Source organism: Echeneis naucrates, chromosome 14 (assembly GCF_900963305.1).
Source record: "Echeneis naucrates chromosome 14, fEcheNa1.1, whole genome shotgun sequence".
In the NCBI taxonomy this organism is placed as follows: Eukaryota; Metazoa; Chordata; class Actinopteri; order Carangiformes; family Echeneidae; genus Echeneis; species Echeneis naucrates.
Window position 1 is genome coordinate 8,113,863 of NC_042524.1, and position 23,940 is coordinate 8,137,802.

The 23,940-nt window shown below is 40.9% G+C and overlaps 1 protein-coding gene across 1 annotated transcript; it reads right to left on the reverse strand.

Annotated features, from left to right (window-relative positions):
* Nucleotides 1-978: 978 nt before the first annotated feature.
* gabra1 (gamma-aminobutyric acid type A receptor subunit alpha1) lies at nucleotides 979-21,849 on the reverse strand. Its single transcript, XM_029519015.1, has 9 exons — nucleotides 21,770-21,849; nucleotides 17,748-17,860; nucleotides 16,679-16,746; nucleotides 14,699-14,919; nucleotides 13,752-13,834; nucleotides 12,465-12,608; nucleotides 11,421-11,573; nucleotides 1,957-2,159; nucleotides 979-1,299 (listed from the first exon to the last, which is right to left on the reverse strand). Exons 1-9 carry the CDS (start codon nucleotides 21,847-21,849, stop codon nucleotides 979-981), a joined length of 1,386 nt encoding a protein of 461 aa, XP_029374875.1.
* Between the last annotated feature and the right edge of the window lie 2,091 nt (nucleotides 21,850-23,940).

Below are 23,940 nucleotides of genomic sequence, written 5' to 3' on the forward strand. Positions count from 1 at the left end.
AACAATACTTTAGTTCGTTGTGAAAGCAGCTTCAAATGGAACGCCAACTTGGTGAAAAACAGTCACTTAAGCGTGAATTAGACCAGTATATACTCTTTTTTTCATAGAAAGTATCATAAACAAAAAAATAAATTAAAATAAAAAGTTTACTTTTCCATGTATTCAATAAACATACCCTTTAGTTACACTTTGCAAAGCTTAAACATAATATTGACATCTCTAACACTTGATAATATTTACAATGCTGTGAAAGGAAATTAATGGTTTCAATGCTGAGCACAGAGATGATTGGATTTTTTGTTAATCTTTTTTACCCCTAAATAAATGGTGTGTCCACTGAGACATGTTTTATTGCTATTGCAGAAACCCTAACATATTTTGAAGAAGGACATAATTAATCTGATAAAACATCTACAGTTAATGGAAGATATTAGAGACTGAGTGTAGCATTTTGCTGCTGATATCAAATAAACGAAGCCACCAGTCAATTTCTGTTTTCTAAATAAATGAGGATAAATAATAATATGTCCTGCCCATGCATATACACGGTTGCCTTTTCCTGTCTGTGGTACCATGTTAAAAAAAAAAAAAAAAAAGAATGAAATAATAATAATGACTTTAAAAAAATTATAATAAAGGAAAGAAACAGAATAACAAAAGCCCCTTAACAAGTTTGGGCTATGTGCAATTGTAGAATAGCATTCTCTTGGCTAGATATTTATATTAGCATTTTTTAATAGCATCATCCCAGACCTGAACAACACCCTTTCAAAAGTCTGTATTGTTATCATTCTTTTTTCTCTAGTTTGATTTTTTTCTAAATCGTCAAAATTTAGGTAAACATAGAAGCAATGCAACAACTGGGAATTCAAACCAGCATGGACACCATGTTTGTCTGAAAATAAACACCTTTTTTAAGGAGGAATAAGAAAAAAAAATAATTACAGGTATATTTTTTTAAAAGGAATGAAACATGGATTAGTGTGGATTGACCCCCTGTAGTTTGGGCTTCTTATTCAAGTAGGTTGCCCAGTAGACCAAGTTAAAGGTTCCAAAGAGCAGAGGGAAGGCTATTCTGGCAATCCTGTCTATCTTGCTCACACTGTTAAAGGTTTTCTTGGCCTCTGGGGGTTTGGGCTTTGGCTCCTCCTTGGGCTCAGTTGGGGGTGGTGGTGCACTTTTGGCAATAGTGGCCAATCCAGGGTCTCTGGCAATATTGGGGGCGAAGGCCGTAGCAGTGGCAGCTGGGTAAGCTGTTGTGTTGTTCTTCTTGAGGAGGGACTCCTTCTTCTTCTTTTGCTGATTTTGGTTAGTTGGAGAAAATAAAAAAAAAAAAAGTATAAGGGATTCAGGTTCAAAGGCATCATCAAATCTTTGAAAATGGCTTAATTACTGCATGCAGTGATTATTTAAAGCTGCACTTTGTGTCTTTTTCATGATTACTGGTGTGAACATGTCATGCGAATGTGTCACCAGGCAGCAATTTAACAAGGAATATTGTGTTCTAATGGTTATAGTTCGACATATAATAGGCATCAGCATCTCGCATAGTCACCATCGTGCTAACTTGCAGCATAGAGATAAGTAGAGCAGAAAGCACAAGATAACTAAACTATTAATGTTCATGTCACGTTACTGAGATGGAATTTTCTATGAGATGAACTGGCGACAACAACTAATGTTCCCCACCTGGTCATGCTCCTTTAGTAACTAAGTGCAAGCAGTTGTGGTAGAAAATTATTTATATTTTATTATATTATAGTAATATCCTTTAATCCTATTTCTTATTGGTATTAAGTTAGAGTTTGGGTCTTGCCATTTCCTGGAAATGTGGATTTGCCCTCATCTAGCACCACTTAACAAATCCTGCTATGTGAAGGCTTTTGTCTCCTGTCACTATCACTGTAAAGTCTCATCAGGACTTAGTAAGGAATTATAAAAAGGGGCTTCAAATACCTTCTCTGGCACCACACTTTTTCCATCCCAGGCGTAACCCCTCTTGGTAAAGTAGTTGACTGTGGCAAACTCAATGAGGGCAGAGAAGACAAATGCATAGCACACAGCGATGAACCAATCCATAGCTGTGGCGTAGGCCACTTTAGGGAGAGAGTTCCTGGCACTGATACTGAGTGTGGTCATGGTCAGGACAGTGGTCACTCCTGCAGGGAGACACACATGCAAGATCAATATGAAATTCCCACCAAATCTTGGATCACGTAGTTATTAGCATTATGTATCATAAGTGTAAGGAAAAAGGAGAGGTTAAGTATATTAACACTCTATATCAGATAAACACATATGCAACCTCCTATAAAACAATTCCCCCTCATAAATTCAAACTTCACCCTCAAACTTTCAAAAGGAGTGATGTGGTACAGAAGTTAGTTGGTACCACGATGTAGGAATGAGTACATGATAGAACAGTGCATTCACTGAAGTGAAGGTTCAGGGTTAAAATTTTTTACATCACAATTTATTTTTCATAGTAAATAAAGGAAGCATTCAGTTCATTCTCATTATTCTATAGAAGCATCTGATACAATCTTGCAGCTTGTGAATTTAATTAACTCAGAAAAGTACAAATGTCCATGTGGATGCAGTTTGCCTAAAAAAAAAACAAACAAAAAAAAAACTGCTACTAATTAATAACAAAAATGAAAAAGTCTTTCCCTTCAAAATTGGCAAAAGCCATCCAAAGCATTATGTGCGTTCTTATCCAAAGCACCTCATGTAACAAGAGTCAGCCCTGGAAAATAAAATCACTTAACTACAACATTAGCTGCTGAAAGCTATGAATGTGCACGAAGAAGCAGAACTGGGTCAGAGCATATCAAACGATGCAGTGCTCATCACAGAACAGGTTGCTGCAGATGTTTACAAACCAAACAACATCAGCCCAAGGAGCAAACAATCCACCGATTCAGCCCGGGTTATGGTGTAGGGAGGTGAAAAACAGCTGGCTTTAGCAGGGAACTATGAAATATGCAGAGAGGGCCCTCCTACACGCATGCTGTATGTGGGGAAAGCATACGGATATATGATACCCACATACTCACTCTCAGGTTTGGAAAAACACGGAGAAATGCGGTCTCATCCACTTCTTTAAATCTTAAGATTTACTTTAAACTTCTTGTCTGGTCTTTTGGAGGTTGTTCCTCATTTCTGAGCATCGCAATTTTGGATATCAACAAAACAAGCGAAATATCAATTAAAGAAAACGAAGAGAATATCAGGGAATGGGGTCACACTGTAGAGGGCAAGCAGTGTAACAGCAGCAGCTAACATAATACTGCAGCAGGTTATGGGGTCATAGTTTACTCATCTTTCAGTGAGCATTTTTCTCTTTGTGACTGATTGAAACAGCGAAAACATTTTTGCTTAACTTAATATGACAAAATTTTGCAGCTGCCTTGTAAATTGCTTCCATTTCACAAATAACGTTTTTGTGAAAGTATGATCATAGTGACATGCATCAAAAGCATGAAAAATGGTTCCCACAAGGTGGCCATGTTATACAGTATTTTCACAGCAAAATCAGCAACAAATTGAAGACTGAGTCTAATGAATATAATTTTTTTTCCTCGGAACAGCCCAGAGAGGAAAACAGCTTAGAAAATTAGTGTGTGCATCGGATTACATCATATTCAACCGTTGCCCCTGCTATTGTGTCCCAAAACATTACTGTTTCCCTTCGGAATAATTAGTTCTTCTTCCTTCTCAGTTCTGATGAAGTGCTAAGAGATGAATCACAGACTCCTCATCCTCCCACTGCCGTTTCACATGATTTTGGCATTGCTGATTCTGGTGCTGTGACATGAAGTATAAAGGATGATTATTATGTTCCCATTAGTCAGAGCTAAATAAATGATTTGTCACAAGCCATAACCTAACAAGACACCTCTGATGGATTTCCTGTATCTGTGTAGTAGGTACTCAGGGTGCGCGGTCACACATTTTTTGTGTTCATTATGGCTTGATGGAGAAAAACAAATAAGTGGGTCAAAATAACAAATACGTATTATGATGAAATATTGTAATGTTGGCATTTGCTTTGCTTTAATAAAATGTTCCAGACAGATAGTTAGTTTAACTGGATTAAAAAGGACATATGGGAATAATACCTGCCTCATCATCTGCATTTGGCATCCAAAAACAAATGACAATTTCATGTGAAAGTGTGTGTTCAGTTCCAATCTGACACAGGACATCTGCCTGTACGATTGATGTTCACAGATGGAGAATAAAGGTAGCCACTGTTAAATGTGGACACTGACTTGTAAAGCATAACAGCCAATTTTTATGCTACAGTTGGTGAATTTTTGCTATTGTGTGATTCCATAAAAGCCAAACAAGAGCATGTTCTGAACCTCACCCACTCCTAAGTAGGCCATCGAAAGGTTTGTTGATATGTTGTTACAGGAATGCATGGAGGGCGAAAGAGCTGAAAAGTGAAGTGTCACTTAGTCATATATTCATACCAGATTTCCATATTCGTCTGTCTCAACTCAGACTTATGTTAATGCACAGTTTCTCTAAGTGAGCGGTTGATAGCACTTTAAGTTTGAGAACAGGGTCCTGAGCTTTCCAGTGCAGAGCAACAGTGAAATGAAGCTGTCACTGCTTCTGAGTTGGGTTGCCAGAATGTCTCTGTTGGAATATGGCCTTCTGTGAAATGATTTTTGCAAGTAATCGTGTGTTCTTTTGGCCTCAGCAGGTGCTGGACCACACAAGAATAACACCTCACATTCATTGCCTCTGTGCAGAGAGCTACGCCAGTAAGATAAAAAAGCATTCACAGGGAGAACAATTAGATAATATGAACACATGTGTGTCAGGCGGAGGACGGCCCACTAATGCACGTGGGGTGCCTCAGTAGGTAGGGCTGAAAGAAGGTGGATGGAAAGATGGGTGGTAGCAGAGTGGTGTCAGTCTGTCAGGTATTTAATTCGCCAGTAAATCAGTTAATTCTGTGGGGGCGGATGAAGCAGGCACCACTGGGTATTACACAAGTCCTCACAAAAGCGCCTCAATGCTCAGAATCATATATACTTTGTGTGTTTGACAAGCTCTGTTGTCATGGAAACAAGTCTTCCAACTCCTCCAGCATCTTATTGCCACAAGAAAAAAACCAGCAGGAAGAGAAATAATTCTTTCCATAAAAATATTCTATAAATTTCAACTGTTGTTTTTGCTAACGTCACTGAGGTTTGTGTGTGTTTGTTCACAGTCATCATCGTGTGCAGTATGTGTGTAAAAAAGTGTGTGCGCACTTGCTTGCTCGTGCTAATGAGGTGGACAGCCAGGTGCACACTGAACCTCCAAGAAGAACAATTCCCCTTTGAGTTTTCTCAGCGACGGCTCCACTTAGGCATCGTTTAGAACAGTAGAAAGTTGACTCATTAGAACATGACTCCAGAGCTGATTTTAAATGACTCCATCTGACATGTTGTAACTAATAGACTGGAGGCTTTGATGGCTGTTAATGAACAAAGTCACTGATCTGGAAAGTTCTAACTGGATTAATAGTGGGGTAACTCAATTCTAGAGCGTCCCTTCCGCTCAATTTAGCCACAGTGCATAAGCAGTGGCATTTGATTTATATGATACATATCTTCTAACAAGATTTTTGCTCAAATAAACTCAAAATATTGAGAACGATGATGTGAGAAAATCTGTTTTGAGACACTAAATCAGAGATTCAAATGATGAATTGCAAGATCTGATGGTTTCAAGGTGATGAGCCAATAATTGCAGCCTCAGAATGTTATGATTCTATGACATGAGTCAACGTGGACAACCCATCCGAATTTGGAGTGTGGCTGTAGCTAAAAACTAAATAGGAGAAGGCTTCTTGTGTGCTTTTGGGTCAAACAATTTGTGACCAAAACCCATTACTTATGTTACTGATCATTCTGATTATCTTTCATTTGCGCTGATGGTTTCAACTTCAGCACTTGATTGGCATCTCTGTAATGACAAGCTCCAGATAGTCCGACCAATCGCAGTTGCAGCCCCTGGATCACAGCCAAACTCCATACAGCTCTTGGTTGGGGAGAGTGAGCCTACAGAAAAATGGCTGTGCTCTCTCTGTCCTCCCATTTTTCCCTCTCTCTCTACTCTCACGCTCCAGACAGAAATGTGCCTCTGACAATGTTTTGACTGAGCAAGCAACCAATAAAACATGGCAATCAAAATGTGGGACGAGGTCAAAAGTACATAGTGAATTGGGATCCTTGCTCACTCAAAGAATAAAGTCCTATAAAACAGTCTGTAGCTCAATTGGGTGCTAAGAAGGCCGTACTGTCGATGATTTGCATTACTACACCTAAAGAGGGACAGTACGGGCAAAGCACACAAGCAGAGATGCAAATCTCCTGCTCGAGTGTTTAAGAGAACTTGTAAAAGACACTGAATACACCTGTAGTGACTTTACAGGCGTTGCAGAGAAGACGTGAGGGTGAAACTGCTACACTTTGGCATGAGAGACAAACATTTATTGGATGGCAGAGAAAAAGGTGTTGAAGACGTTTTAAAGGTCTACATAATCCATCCTGAGCTCCAAGTCAGTACTGTCTGTTTTTCAGTGTCTCCATTCCGAACTTTAAATGATGCATCTTGGACTGCCTTAGCATGGCTATAAATATTTTCACTTATTTTCAATTACTAATAATATATATTATTTATATTTATTTATTTATTTTTTAAGAAATACAATTACATCTCCTGTTGAACTTGTTGTGGACATTTTATGTTAGCTTTCACCACTTCAAGATGACTCTTTATTCAAAATGAAAGCTGACGCAGAAAAATTCTATTTCCGTGTGTTTTCAAAAAGCTGTTACCTCCCAACATATATAATTTTTAGTATTTCTGCTTCGAAACATGTAGATAACCATCTTATGCACCACTGCTGTATCCCCTAAAGACTGTTGAACAATGAGCACCAGTGTTGTGTGGGGAATTGTCAAACTACTTTTTATTTTCCCTCAATTCGTCCCAGGAGTGAAGCTGCATTCGCAGGATGTCGATCACCAGCTCCTCCTGTGCTCTGGCTCCTCACTTATTCATGCTTTATCAATAACTGAAGCGTTGGGGGTGGGAATTTGGGAGGGGCTAACCAAGCAGCACAATACCTTCAGCGTCACTATGTCACCCTTTGATTTACATAAATGGAGAAATAAATTGACGGACGAATTAAATGGCTGTGCGGGCACCGCAGCTGTGAGGTTAGTGGTACATACAAAATACACATACGCTCAAACACACACGGCACAAAACGGTACTGCCTACAGTGTTCTCGGCTAGTAATCATGAATTTATGGGCACCCACTGGCACACAAATAGCATGTGCACATGTGGCGAAGAAACACAGGCAGTCATTTGAACACATGCTCATATTTGTGTACATACAGGAGCAAACCCCAATGCGCTCAAAACACACACATACCAACAAAAGGTGTTATTCCTTAATGAGCAGATACATTAAACAGCAACATGGGAGAACCGATAAATACCCAGCCAATCGCTCTTAAAGAGGAGATAGGGAAGAGAGCTTATCTTCTGAGCACTGCTGTCCCTGTCATCTTAGAGAGAGGAAAACCATTTTGTCAGCATCACTTCCTGTTTCTGGACAGCAAATATATAAATTGCCAACAGTTTTCCACTACGCCGAACTAGCTATAATCAGCCTCTTAATCGGCACAATGATAAATAAGATAAATCTACCCACTGCTGTGTTTTCAAATTGCCTATTCATCTACGGGGCATGCTTTGGGAAAGACATTTAGTGCAGGGGCTCTGCTTCATAGTCACATAATGCATTTTAAACAGTTTTCAGTGCTGTATTTGTTCCTGTTAATAGGGCTTCTGTGCGAGTTTTGACATCTGTGTTGGAAACATAAACCTGCATCACATCTGTATTAGTAAAAGTGCATCTATAGTGCCCGTGCGTTTATTCTTGGCTTCCGCCCACAGTTTGATACATCGTGATTTTGTCATAAAATCCAAGCTGTGAATAGGTGGAATAAGTGCGTCTGAGCAGTTTCGACATTTCTCCCACCATTAACATAATATTTTAATATGTTATATTAGCATATTTTCTTTTAGAGTTTTACTTCATTGGCTTTTGTGTTCTTCAGCTTCTTTCTGGACATGGCTTGGCTAATTTAAAACTTATTTTGCCTTCAAAGATTTAATTAAAGACCATTGTGAGCAAGAGTGATCCTTGTTCCTTTTTCCTCACTGTGAATCCCTGTAATAAAAATGCTCATTAATTTTATAATTTATTAAAGACTTTTGCTGCTAACTTTAAAATGACCAACAGACCAAGGGCGCTGAATGACAAGATGTTAAGTCGGGACCCTTCATTACTTCCTATTTAGTCACATGTGAAGCATCTTACATTTATTAATTCATCCATGTAGCTGACATCCATGAAATATAGAGGAAGGGTGTGCTGGTCTGGTTAACACTTGACTGTGCGGTTTGTTAGGTCTATTTTTCACACAATAGGTAAGAATTAAGTAATAAGGTGGACATATATTTATCATTATTTTTGTACATCTGACCTTTTTTACATAGCCTTTGTGATGACATTTAATTTAGACACGTGCTGTGTTGGAGATGTGACTATAATAATGTGTATCAAAACATATATAAACAAAACAAAACATGATAATATTGCTTATGAGAGGGACCAAAAAGTACAGTTATATGTTTTGCTGCCAAGCAATCAGCTGGCTGTTTCACATTTCTGGCTCCATCGATGTTTCTGAATGTCAAAACAATTTGTAGAAGCAGCTGTGAAAAAAAAATAAAATAAAATAAAAATCTGTAAATACAGCAAGATAACATCACAACAAAACCCATGCTAAGAAACATTTTCCCCGCATACAGCCCTCATCACAAGCTCTGAAACCACAGTAGACATGAAATTCTGTCTTTCATGGATGTACAGCATTCTTTCATGTCAACTGAATCTTGCCTCCCCGGTGGCTTGTTTTTTAAATGACATTTTTGCATATGATTCATTGAAATAGAGTCCTTCTGTTGATGAGCAACGTATGTACATGTGTGACAAGACAGTTTGGTGTAGCCTGTCATCCTAATAATCCAAAGCACACGTACAGTCATTTTAATACGCCACATCCATCTTTGACGTAGATGATAGTCAAAGGATTAAGATGGCAACGAAAGATCCTGATTGTCTGCTATGTCTCTCTAATGATTCATTTACAGCGGTATTGACACTGTAACCTCTTTGAAGAACAGGCTCGTTTGTCTGCTGTCTCAGATGATGCATATTAATCACAAGCGACCTACCTAGTGTGCTCAGAAGTTGCAGCATTGCAAAGCATGTACATGTGGTTATTTAATTGTGCGTGTGTGTGTATGAGTACGCGCACACACATGTAATCTTGTAAAGCGGAACCAGCAGTGATAGCATGAGGGACACACACATGCCCTAGATAGTTGTTTGAACCTAATCTAGGCCATCCTCATTTCCCCTCAACACGTGACAAGCACCGCAGGTAGCAAGCTGTGGTATACACAGACACACAACCACACACACACACACAAGAAGACACTCGCAGCGCACATAAATGCACTAAAACATTGCAGGAAGAGTAAAAAAAAAAAAAACACAAAAAAAAAACAACCTGCTGGAGACTGCAGAGCAGCAAAATCTAGCGCCTGTGTAATATTTGAGGGAAAGCTCTTTAAGCCATTGGACAGGGGAGACACTGACATCCATGTGAAGAACAAGGAGAGAGAGAGAGAGAGAGTGAAGATGAGCTATATCGCGAGAGAGAGAGAAGAAGAAAGAGGAGGGTGAGGTAACTCAAGGACATTCTGTCTGCTGCTGTGCTTTGGTGCTACTGAGCATGCTGCAGACTAGCAAAAGCTTTCCTTTTGGGCGATATTATGTAAGACCTTAGTGTGACAGACAGACAGATACACACCAAGTACACACTCGCACAGACACATACCAAGACCCATGTGCACATGCCTAGTCTGTGTCCGCACACACACACAGATGAACACACAGTGGCATACACATCAGACGGAGATGGGCACAAACACACACACATTGTAGACACACATTCAGAGCACGTAAATCTCAATTCACATTGAGCCTTGTGCTTGAAATTCCACTGCAGCCAGCCACAAATGATTAAAGTTCTTGGTCACCTTGTCGGTGCAGAGAATGGACAGGATAAAAAAGAGCCAAATAAAAACATTGCTCAATAAAGTTTACACTGAATATGCAACTGTTCAAGTTTTTAGCATGAAATATTCTGCAAAGGAATCATTTGAGATTTTGGAGGACATGCTTCTTAGCTGTGTAGCAAAGACTTAGATGAGAAGATTCATACATCCTTTGTCACCACTGTGCGGTTTCCCAGCAACCAGCAATCACACTACAAAAGAGCAAAGTCTATAAAGACGTTTTTCCAATGTCTTTCAGCAGATGAGGAAAATGAGATACAATGTTGTAATTTGTAAGATGTTTCAGCAGTTTTGAACTTTATGTCAGAGCCAAGGTATCTGTTTCCCACTGCTTCCAGTCCAAAATAGTGTCCAAGTCAACAAACATAGTTGCTTGACTTTGTGTTTTAAAAAAATCACAAAATTCAATCAACACACTGCTGTCATATCATTCAGTGAAGGACCCCCCCTCCCACCCAACAGGATTGTTTTCTTTCAAATGTCTTGTTCACATTGTTGCAAAGACTAACAGCATAAACGCTTCCTCAAAAGCTCTGAGGCCAAGCAGCATAAAGCTGCACTCCATGGTCCTTCCACTCTATGCGGAAATGTTCAGTTCTGCTATATCCAAAGGGTTGTGTCAGAGGTAGTTCATTTTCAAAGAGGTGGCGTCACTTATCACATCATTTATCTCTAGATCAAATATCCAAATACACAGTATAATCTGTAATCTTTTAAACCTTGCCATAATAGTTATGGCCAACAATATATAATCAACCACCTTAAGTTTTTGGCAGAGATTGTATTACATCATTATGGTAAACAGGAGCAACCGTTGTGAAGGGGAATCACTACATAGCTGTGGTATTACTTTTCCAGACTTTTCATTTTATGATGTCTAAACTGCATTTTTTAGCAGCTAATTATGTTTAAAGTCTTTCTCAAAATCATCATAGTTCTGAATGAGAGCCTAATGTCTCATCATCATACACTCAGTGGCAGTTTTTATAGAAAAATATGGACATTATAGCCTTCACGAAGGTAGCACTGTTGTATCGGACTGCATTAGTTTGAGCTATGCATATCTAACAATAAACCACCAGTTAATTTTGAATTCTGCATGACTCTCCATCAACATATTTGAAGACCTCCCGGGGATGGGTTCATTTGTCTAGCCACAGATGTTTACAAGAGGAGAGCAGACGACTCACCAAAGACAGTCCTGGCAGGGACGGACTCTCTGTTGAGCCAGAAAGACACTTGGGAGAGGATGACAGTCATGATGCAGGGTAAATATGTCTGGATAACAAAGTAACCGATTTTCCTCTTCAGGTGGAAGTGGGTTGTCATCACAACATACTCTCCTGCCGTCAGCAAAGAAAGGCAGAAAGTCAGACAGAATGCACAGATTAGCTGTTAAACATGTTTAGATATATATATTCAGGATATTGCACCTGTCACTAACCTGTGTAGCGTTTAGATTTTTTTTATGAATGGTTTGTTGTGGTTTGGCCTTCACTTTTATTGTAGCTGAGATTTATTGGCACAGTTATGGATGTCATTTGTCAAAAGCTCAATACAAGCATGAGCTATTTCATCAGTGCATTCAGGCAAAGTCTCAGTAAAAAGTATGAAAGTCACAGGAAGAGCGGTGCGGTTTAATCTTTCTGTAACTATGTGTTGGTTTCCAAGATTTCCGAAGACAAAACAGAGTAACAAAGTGATGTATGTATTAACCTAGCTTGCTCAATCACGCTTGGTAATAGAGTTTCTTGGGAGCTTGATGCTGATAAAACAAAATGTGGATTGGTAGTGAGCTGGTAGCGAGCGTAGGTGCAAACAGGTCACCCATTTAACGCTGTCGCTAATTTTTGCCCGTATCAATGGACTAAAAAGAGGAGGTGTAAAAAAGACGAAATGGCCAGTAGGGAAATAATGAATCTGGGACATAGCCTGTCATTTGTAAAACAACAAACTGATGCCACTTACGATGCAGATGAATTGATGTGGTTGTCAAAATTTGCAGTTTCAAACCATTAATTTGTGCTGCCATGAATGATGAACAAGAATTTTTAGCAAACAATTACGACGATGGTTTAATTGAGTGTGTACTGAGCTCAGATCTTTCCAGGCTGCACTCATAAGGTAATACAGTGTGAATATTGCATAAGACGATGCTAAATACTGAACCACCCATTCAAAATTTGGAATTATTTCAGAGAAAACTATTTAATGAAAAGCGCCTGGTAACCTACCTGTGCTGGACTGCACTACGCCAGAATCCACACTCTGCCCCATCAGATCATACTGGTTTAATCTGGAGCCATCCTCTGCCACCACCACAGACTGGGCGGCCCCCCTGGTCCAGACATAGACCACTTCTGCTCGAGTGTAAGCATCTGGTGAGATCGAACAGAGTGAAGGTATAAATTATTTTGCTGCTGGTTGTACCACCTGAAGGCTTGATTTTTGGAGCTGCTAGATGAAGAAAAAAAAACCCCAGACAATTCTGAAATTAGGTTTTCCACTAAACCCCTCAAGTTTTGTCTTCCCTCATCTCATTTCGTCTTGACTTTTCATCTTGGCTTCTCTCATCTTCTCTGCTCTCTCATCCCAGTTCCACCTGTCTTGTCTCATTTGCCATTTAAGCAAATTATTCCTTTCTTTCCCCTTTCTAGAGTGTCTTACTAGACACATATCCTGTTTAATGTGATCATTTTTTCATACATTTGGTTGTGTCCTGTTAAATATTTTCTCATTTCATCACACAATGTAGTATCATGTGACATTGTGTCGGCTTATAAGAAAACAAACATCCCAACAGGACAACATGACCTTAAAACAGCCAAGTCAGTCTTTCTTTCCCTCCGGCCACCCAACCTGTCAAAGCTGCGGTGTTGCTCGACCACTGCAGAGGAAAGGATGGCTCGACTGCAGACTGCAGCATAAGGAAGAGAGCTCATCAATGAAATATTTAGGGAGTGAGTTCAATTTAAAGGGGGGGTGGAGGCTCGGTCCTCTCACTCATGCTGTGCAGCTATTTGAAGGATGGCAGCGAGACAGTCCTGGTCACGGCTCTGTTTTGCATTTTGCTGCTGTTTTTGCTCTTGCTTTCCCCTGTAGTTTTTCTCTCCTTCTCGATTCTTGGTTCTGCCCCCCATCATTCTATCTCTTGTTATGTCTTTGCGAGGATGATGCAGGAAAGGGGTAGCTGTCAGCGGTGAGCAGCTGGTATGGTGCTCTGAAAATATGACAGAGAATGCAGCCTTGGATAAACACAAGTCTGTGTGCTACACGCCTGCCAGGGTGTTACAGGTCCTGGAAGGGTTGAATGGAGGTGGGATGGGGTGGCAGCCACAGGGGCCTCAGAGGACAGCTCCGCTGGGAGAACAGCTGTTACCACGCTGTCATTCCTTATCAGGGACCGGTGCAAGAGGTCGTGCCTCAGCTTGGATGAGGTAGTGACAGTGTGTCTTGTGTGTGCGTGTGTTTGGTGTTTTTGTGAGCATTTACATACATGTAGTAAGGTTATGGTCACTTACAGCTTCCAAACTTCAGTGGACAAGCGTGTGCATCCATAGGGAAGTCCTCCAGGTGCATGGGGCATTCTGCTCTTACTGTGAGCCTAAACAAAGTCACACAGGTATGGACAGATAATTAGAAAAAGGTGGTAATGATATGGGAGCGCACTGGAGGAAGAAGGATCAACACAGTGACCCACCAGGAACAGATGACATGCTATTATTGCTCGTCTCATAGCACCAGATAAAGTCAGACTGGAGCTACTTTTCTCCAAACTAAAAGAAGCGCTCCGGTACACTGAACTATGGGTTTCTATTTCCTGACAGCTTGGTGAAAAACAGCGTGTCAGGCCACCCGTGACACACTAATCTCCCATCCATCCCTCATCTCGCTCATCTGTGACAGCAATATGGGCTCTGCCGCTGCCGCCCTCCCCCCGCTAGTAAACATGCTTAAACAAATGTTTTACGATCCTTGCCTTAGACATCCCACAGTGGTGTCTCTATGCCGTGTGTATCAAGGTTTGCACTGTCTTTAGGGGACGTCTGAGGGGCCGTGTACATCTCTAAAATCAGCTCAAGTATTCATACATCTTATCTTCCTGCTTAATACTGTCAGGTAGCGCCCGTAAATTACATTTTGGGATTTTTTCTGAGGGAAAATTTTATGGAAAAATTATATATCATACTAAAAATATATGTGATCTGATACACAACGCTTGACCATAATTTCCGAAGACCAAAAAGTTTAACATTATGGGCATTTACTGTTAAATAGGGTATAAACACCTCAGAATAGCTGACTTGAAAATGGTATGTGAAGTAATGTTTTATCATCTACAACTACGACAAAGCTGGTAAATTTATTTCTTTGCGTTATTATTTTTTATTTTTCATATTTAGTTAATAAAGAGTCACTGCACCCTCAGCTCCCACAGAACTCCTTTCTTACACCGGTTGCAGCTTACCTCATGGTATACAGCAGCGTGCCTTCCTCTGTAATTCGCAGCAGCTTGTTTGGCATGGTCATGTTGTGGGCCACCGACTTCTTGCCATTGTGGAAGAAGGTATCAGGAGTCCAGATCTTGCTGGCCATCAGGTTGTTGAGACGCAGCACGGCCATTGGGCCTTTGAACTTTAATCTTTCATCCTTCCAGCTCTGTCTGAAGAACACATCAATCGTGTACTCCTACAGGTAGATGTCGAGAAGCAGATAAAACAGAAGTCAATAAGGAGGTAGAAAGGCAGACTGACACCCTATTGTTTTCCACCTCTATCAACTTGAGAAAACTTTTTTTTTCTTTACACAACTTTTGTGTTATTAGATTTTTCTTTGTTCTTTCTTGTGTCCTTTTGATTTTATCGTGGCAATCTTGTTCTTGTTTTTCTGCAGGTAGCCGACTCTCCATGTGAAAGACTATAGCTCTGGTGGATAGTGAGTGGTTTTCATGCTGGTATGTTCTGTAAAAGAATGTGTCCATTGTTAGTGCAGAGTGACCACTGTAGTAATTCAGTATCTGTGGTTGCATTTTTCTTGCATTTTATTATTTGCATGATTATAGTATGGTTGGCAGCACGCTGGCAGAGTGGTTAGTGCAGTTGCCCCACAGTAAGAAGGTCCCTGGGTTCGTTCTGTGCGGAGTTTGCAAGTTCTCCTCGTGCTTGTGTGGGTTTCCTCCCGGTACTCCGTTTTCCTCCCACCGTATAAACACATGCATGTTTAGGTTAGGTGGTGACTCTAAATTTCATGTAGGTGTGAATGTGAGTGGTTGTTCATCTCTTTCTCTGTATGTTCGCCCTGACATGGACTGGCGACCTGTCCAGGGTGAACCCTGCCCTCACTCAGTGAGAGCTAGGATTGGCTCTAGCAGACCCCGTGATCCAGAAACAGATGAATGAATGGTCTGGTCAGCTTATGTGTGTTATATGTAAATGTGGTCTCATTTGGTATTGCGGCATTGTAAAGTAACTGCCAAAACTGACCGCAATTTACATTAATCTGAGGACATTTCTCTGATTAATAATCTAAATTACAATGGATGCAAAATTAGGAGGACATTTCTTTTTGAAGGCAGCTTATGAATATAGCTGAGAGCAGATTTTAAATGGTTCCACATGACTGGTCAGTAGAGTAAAGGGAGCCAATAAAAATTACTGTGCAGCCTGTTTTTTGTTCTCACTACCCCTTCCTTCGAGGGAAGGGGTAAGATAATTAGCTTGAACTGCTACAGAGCTTCCAGGTGATAGCGGAGGATGGGGAAAGGCTGGAGATGGGGGGAAAATGTTCTGCAGCTCTTCCTCCTGGCCTCAACACAACAGCAAAGCCCATCCTGGCTTACATGTCAGCCTATATAATTAACTGGCATTATATCAAGTAGAGTACACACACTTCATGTGCAAATAACAGGAGTCTTTTTTTCTTTTTCTTTTTTTTTTTTTCAAAGTGGTAAATGAGAGCCAGTGAGACATTTGGATGAGTGTAATTGGTTTCCAGCACACAGAGTAAAGATCAGATGCTTGCGTTTGAACACCCTGCAGCTTTTTTTCTTTTTCTTTCAGGTGTCATTTTGAAGAGGACTAGAGTGATGTTATATATTGCATGTCAATATGCAGCATAAACAGCATTGGACTAATTCTGAAAAATTCATACACTTCATATAAGAGAAACACACATATTTAATGCTTTTAAATCCATAAAAAGTGAGTATAAAGGTCACAAACCATTATTTTTTATAAGCAAGGGTGGCATTTACATAGTGAGCCCATGTACAACACACAAAAAAAAAAAAATTCCCAGATATGACAGCTTTAGTAACACATCTGTATTTAATGGAATGGATCAAATTAAGTAAGTATTTTACAGCTTTGCACCCACAGTCTTCTCAGCAGAGAGGTTAGAAGGCAGGGGTGAGGGTGGGAGTGACATTTATAGAAGAGAAAAGTCTTACCATGTCATGGTCCGAAACTGGCCCAATACTAGTCACGAAAATGTCAGTCTTGACTTCAGTTACACGCTCTGTTGAAGCAGGAAATTGCCAGAGTGAGTGACTATCAGTGGTATTCATTAGCACCTAACTACCTATTAATGTAAAACCACCTGGCTATGACATTGTAGGCATTCAGTATTGGTTTTAGCACTTTAAACAGATCCACACTGGAGGGGAAAAAACCCACCATCATAAAAATGCTCATTTGGGGTATCGATGACAATTTTTAGTATTGGTTTGAGTGTCAGCTTCATTAGCTGGACATTGGTTCAATATCTTCATAAATTTTGCGCATTGCTGTATTATGGAAAATATGCCACTCCAGTTCCACGATGCTGATCGCCAAAATGGGTCCCTTTGGGGATTCATTTGGAAGAGCTAGTAAATGTGTTTTTGTGGGGGGAAGGTTTATTCTTTGTGATTCTGCAACAGAAATATGACAGCATGATTTATGAATGATACCCATCATAATTCATAATTTTTTCCCCTCGGCTGCTGAACTTGTAGCAGACAGGTTTTATTCGCCTGTCTGTTTGATGCCTGCTGCATCACACTGTGCGATCCTCAGTGTCCTTCACACCCCAATTCTCAGATTATCGCTCCCTCTTTTCTATTTTACTTTCCCTTTATCTGTTTCTCTCATTTTTCCATTTCTGCATTTGCCTCTGAGTGTCTCGGCCATTTTGTTTCTCTCTCTAACAATGGATGGTTGAAAATTGAGGGAATTGGTGCCCACACAAATATTACAACTACTGGCGTTATGACAACTGACTGTTTCAGAAAAACAGCATCTGAAGAATGAGTCTAAAATTCTTTCTTTGGCTTGTCACACAAAAATCTGACACTGAAAGCAAACGCACCTCCACAAGCTTTAGTCATACAGACACCCTTCTGTGTGTCCATGTGGACATTGAGCTCTTAACTGGAGTGTTTTGTATCATATTTGTTTATGTAAAAAAAAAAAAAAAAAAGGAGAGAGAGAGATCCACTATGAGAGATAAGATACATTTAACGACTTGGGTTTACTGACCTCCTAGTCCTGGCCTGAGGCGATTGTCATAGCCATCCAGAAGGCTGTCTAAGATCTTGGTGAACACTGTAGTGTTATCTTTCTGTTCATCTGTCATGCCGTTCTGCCCAGAGCTGGCAAGGCAAAGGAGAAGATTTAAAGTCACAGCTATAGTCCAAAAAAACAATCAAAACTCTGAATATGAATCATATATCAAAGACAAAATAGAGGAGGAGCTCCACTCTGTAGCTGGCAAGACATCTCTGTTGAAGTGCATGTGCAGCACAGAATGTATCATAAATCACATTGTTTAAAAAATAGACAAGGAAAGTCTGTCAAATCTTGTATGACACTGAAACACTTTGTTGTTCCTCCCAATTTACAATTCACAGCGTGTGAACATGAGCTTTTAGATTATTTTGATATTACATGAATGCGCAAGTCATCGCTCAATGCTCAAGACAAGTTTCCCAGGGGGACGTATTCTGTATATCTTATGTTATACTTTTGAAAAATCTTTGTATCAATGACATTTTTGGCTGTGTTTAATTTACTTTCATCACTGAGGTGTTAGGCACACACAGCACAGGTGGATACGCACACACCCACATGTCAAAATAATCTCCCATAGAAAGAATAAAGAAATCATAATACATTATTTATACCTTAAAACAGTCTTTTAGACCACAAAGGCCCTGCTGAATGTGGTGTTTGAACAACATGAAACAAAATGCTTAGAGCAATGCCGGATTGTGAGAGCAGAGTTTGCACCATCTCCACACATTAATATTTCAACACACACATAATCAGAAATACAGTCCCCAATTTCACTGTGTATCATAAAAGCACCATATGACAGGAATATGTAGAGTGAGAGAGCGTGTGTGTGCATGTGAGTGTTTGCACACAGGGTGTGTGCATATAAGCAAGCCTGTATACATATTCATGTTTGGATGTGTGATGATGCTGATAATACCCCGATGAAAGTCCTAACAATGCATTGTATGTCGCTCGGCAATCTTTCACTCTCCCTCTTTTTTATTTATTTATTTTTTACAGCCAAAAGCGTTTGGCTTGATTGCATGCTAAATAAACAGCAAGTGTTTGGAAACAAGCTCTGCAAGCTAAATAGCTCCAAGGAGAGAGAGAGGTCATCAAGATTAGTTAGCAGGGACCTGGAATGGGAGTGAGGGAAAAGAAGAAGTGATGGCAGGGACAAGGAAGAGTGGTGTTTGGAAACAAATACACATACAAGAAAGGCTCAAAATAAAAAAAAAAATCAGGAAGAAGATGGAGGTAAAAGAAAGGACGAAATGGGGGGAGGGGGACGGGTAAAAGACACCAAAGTGGAGGATGCTGGAAACTGGGGATTCATGTTTTATAGAGATGGAGCTCATGTCCAGAACTGTGAGACCAGCTTTGAATATGAGCTGCTAAACATTTTTGCTTTCTAAAAAAAGGATCTCGATTCATGTCACCCGTGGATTTGTCTAAAAGGGTTACACACATTTCTCTGCCTCCATTTTCTATTTATTTGCAAGGCTCCCTTTATCTGCCAGTGGGAAGAAAAAAAAATCTCTGAAAAGCAATCGAAGTGCAGAAACTGTGATGAGCAATTTTGTTTTGCATCAGTCTCGGAGGTAACAGCTTTACAAATACTCAAATGTAAAACTATAATTAATCTGTTTTGTTCAGGTCTGCGGAGCCAATTATATGTCTGAATACAGGAGGCGAAATTGCATCCATGGGACGTCAGCAGAACCTAAAGTAAAAGACAAAGTCCTTTGGCCTCCCTTTTTAATATTCATACTTTGAACATTTACTTGCCCATTTACAATTTGCCAAATCATAGCAAGACAGTACAAGAGTTTTTCGGTTACCCCAAGGGTTACGGTTACCATGTTATAATCTCCACCGACACAGAAAACAGACCAAGATGGCACTACACTTTTTAATATTCCCTAATTATTAAAAAAAATACTCATTAACAAACATACAAGGATAAAAATCATTTCTTTTAAGTCATTAATAATCAATGCAAGTAATGGTGGAAATTGTTCTGACGTCTCTTTTCATTTCTTGGGTCTGTTCTATCGAGATACTGACAATTCAGATGCCTTTACGCAAGAATAAAATGAGCAATGTGGTACACATCAACACACGGGTAGGCATCTTTTACAGTGCTTACAGGAAATGGGGGTGGTGTTGGCGGGGGCTGGGGGTGCATGAAGAGGGAAGAGGTGCTGAGGTGGAATACACATGTTTATCAGCCGGGGGCCACTTCTTCATAAAACATTGTACACCATCCCCATCTACAGGTCATCTGAACAGCAACAGTGCTGCTCACACTCACTGTGCCAATGTCTCTCTCTCTCATTCTCCCTTTCTCGCTTGCTCACTTTCTTCGCTCGGGTATCTAATTATAAGGCAATTTCTCTCATTGGGAGCATACTGTAGCAAAGTGCTAGGCTTTCTTGATCGCTGTGTCTTTTTGCAGTTCCCTAAGGTGTATATGGATGTGTGCATGGTTCTGCATTTGACTTGGAGAAAGGAACAGGATTAAACAGTAAATCTTTGGGCGATAATTGCGTTGCACTTTGCAGTGACAGTTTCTCAGTGAAGTAATCAGTACTTTTACATTTTCTGTGATGTGTTCAACGTGCGGCACATCAAACTCGGTAAATCAGACCTTCTATTTGCTAGTAAGCGCCTCGCCAACCCAAGCTACAGCTGCAACTAATCAATTAGATCAAATCAGTGTGCAATCATGACGTGGCACAGTGCATCATAAATATAGAATAAGGAATGCTCTGTATTCTGCATGTGCTCAGGATGTGTGAGCTGAAACACACACTGTGTACTGTGTGGATGTGTGTCTTTGGGGTGTAGCTTTTGCCACAGAGGGGAAAAACAAGCTGGACCATCTCAAGACACTGACACTGAAGACAGCGGTGTGTGACAGCTCCAGTGAATTATTCAACCATGCAGAAAAGCCTGATTTCTTCCGTATCGCCGGGATTCTCCTGGAGAACCACAGTGGGACAAGAGCTTGAGAGATGTCATTCAGTTGAAGGACTCTGCTTTTATTGGCGTTGTGTTGTGTTGTTGTTATTTTGAATGTTGGCGTGTTCGTGTAATGTAGGAGTGGAGCAGATTATGGGGTTCTGAGTGCTTGAATCGTTTTGGAACGACTGCAGTTGCAGCCACATAATAGCAGATCATATTGCTGAGGTTTCACATCCAATCGTCCATCTTCTTCTTCTCTCTGTTTGACTGCTTCTGGTTTTGTGACATTTGACACAGCAGCGTTGACACTGAAAAGTGTGTCTGTGCATTGACCCTGCCATCAACACGACCACTGTCAAAACGCTCACAAATCTGTTCCAAATATCACAGTGCAACATATACTATCTACCGTGCACCGCCCCTGAGTGTATAAAACTGAGTGTATATGTTGTCCCACGAGGCTCGTGAACTAAAAAAGTGTAACACTGTCGCAATATGGATAGTGGCTATTTTGGCTCTTCATCTCCTCTTGCTGTATTGCACTTATTACAGCTCTGCAATTATAGGCATGGAGGTGTCCTGTGGGGATGCCCCAGTTACAACCACATTTAATATACTCTGTAAGCCAATAGGCAAAAAAGATATTTTATCACTTAGGCAATTATATTACTGGCTCCCACTTTGGCCAGCTGGCTGTCTGGCTGACTGACTGACTGATTTTCTGACACATTTTAGCCAGCTGACCATTGGGAAAGTCAGGATGATAAGATAACAAAGTGTCCTCTCCAACAATACGTTTTTTATTCTGTCCAATCCAGTGTGGTCTCCACACTTTGTCTCCAAAAATGTCACCACGCATAATCACACCCTCACAGTTATACTTTGATCGTATAGACAACACTCAGACGTGTCCAGCTCTGCATAAGGCTCCAAACTGTGTCATATGAGCAGATTCCATGCCTTTAGAATTATTCGATGCAGTTTCACAAGTATATATTCATTGTTCATTATTCATTATATTCAAAGTTCATGCTTACCTTCTCTGGACCAGTATACTGTTGGCGACAAGCAAGCCAGCCCACAGATACAGAAAGGCCTTCCTGCTCCGTCCACACATAGTTGCAATATGAGGACCTTTCACTGCTGGAGGTCAAAGTGTGAGAGAGGGAGAGAGAATTAGCATCATCAATCCACCAAGTCATGAGTGCCAGTGAGCCACCATTAACCCAACATTTCATCACATCAGGTGTCAGTAAACATGTAGATGTCAGCTTTTTTTTTTCCTTTCCTCTTTTTGTGTCCTGGTTGTGAACACTTCTCACAGATTCACTTGACAACACATGAATCAAACCAAATGGCCGTGCCTCATACATTGGGCCATCACATGCCACTTGACACACGCTATACCCTCAAAGATTTTACATCATCATCTTGAATTAGCTGTCACGTTGACAGAGACATATTTTACACCCTAACCGTGTTTGGTGGTGGTTGTGGTGGAGGTGGGGGCAGAATTTAAATAGCTCCTCGGCGTTTGGACGATGAGAGAGGGAGCCAGCGTATATACGACTTTCATAACTGACACTGAGCACACGCGCATATGGTATGGCTGCAGCTGTAGCGCATAATAATTAAGAAGAAATAGCAAGGCATCACATCATCGACCACATAACACGGTGCGAGCCTGTAGCACCTGTACACAGCCTCCTCCAAAAGCTGCAATGTGAAACGCGGCGGTACCGCAATATCAAACCAAATCCGTTCCCCTCCAAAAAAAAAATCCAAAAAATAAAACAGAGCATTTGCTTCCTCCTGAATCATCGACCTATGATGTCAGCCGGGTCATAAAGTATGGAAGCAATAGTCTGCGCTATTGTACATGCAAAAAAAACCCCACAATGCCCAATTTGTCGGTCCTTTTTTTTTTTTTTTTTTGAAAGCCTGATCGATGTGTCCAAGACAGGACCAATTACTTACTTCCACAGAAAGCGCTAAAGCAGTAATTTCACAAACGACCACAAAAATTCTCCCACATAGAAGACAATACCTCCCTGCTACTTGCTCGTGGTGTTCCGAGGTGCACCGGGAAGCGAGAGGATGGTAGTCGGTGGGGACAAATAAGGCTGAGTTTCGAATAAAAAAAAAATCCAAACAAAAATAAATCCTTTGCTTGACAAGGATTTGACAAAGCGCGCGCGCGGAGGGGGGGGGGGGTGATGCAGATTAACGCGTGGAGGAGAAAATCCCGCACAAGCACACTTTCTAAGTTATTCAGAGGAAAATGTCACCCTCTCCCCCTACTGTAAGGTGTAATATAGGTTCGAGCTCGGTTGGGAATTTAGCATGCAACTGCCCCCCCCCCTCCACGTAAGGCTGGACTGAAATACACGCATGGTGATCCAGTTCGTGCGTGGCGGAGTAATTAAGCAAATGTGCGTTGATGCCGTTTTTATTCGGAGCGCTGTCCGCGGTCCTGAAGCCAGGCTGCCTCCCGTCAAAGGCACCAGACGGCTCTCGTTGGCCGTTAAATTCCCCCTTAAACAGTCTTCATTTCGACGACTAACTCCCCCCTTCTCCCCAATAAACTCGCCTTGTATTCTAGCGGCGTCCAGCAATACAAACCATCCCTTCTAAATCCGAGTGTTACTCCCATCTCCCCCTTGCTTCTTCTTCTGATAAAAAAAAAAGACGATACGGACGAGAGAAAATCACTTACAGCAGATGACTCGGGGTATATTCGGTGTCCGCTGCCTATATCCTCAAACTTTTTGTGAATATCTTTTTCTACCCGGACTGAATGAGAGAAAAAAAGAATCCTCCTGTGATCTCAGATCTGACGAATTTTAGCTTGAGGCTGGAGAAGCGGCTGCTGACGATATGCGCAGGTCTCTCTCACTGTTCATTGGTGGTGCTGTAGTGAGTTGAACTCTCTCTCAGTCTGTCAGCAGCCACCCCCCCCCCCTTTTTTTTGGGGGGGGGGGGGGGTAATGTTCAACTAAACAAGGAGACTGGACCGTGTAGCCAGGGTCTCATCCAAAATATATGTTTTATCTCATCGACCTTCCTGTAATTAAAGCGCATGGCACACACACAGGCTCTGTCCAAACGCAGAGATTTTTATTTTAGACTCGGCTGTACCAACCCAATATCAAGGCTAGCCCGCCCATTTTATATGCAGCACAATTTAACTTCCACTGCTGTCGCCCTA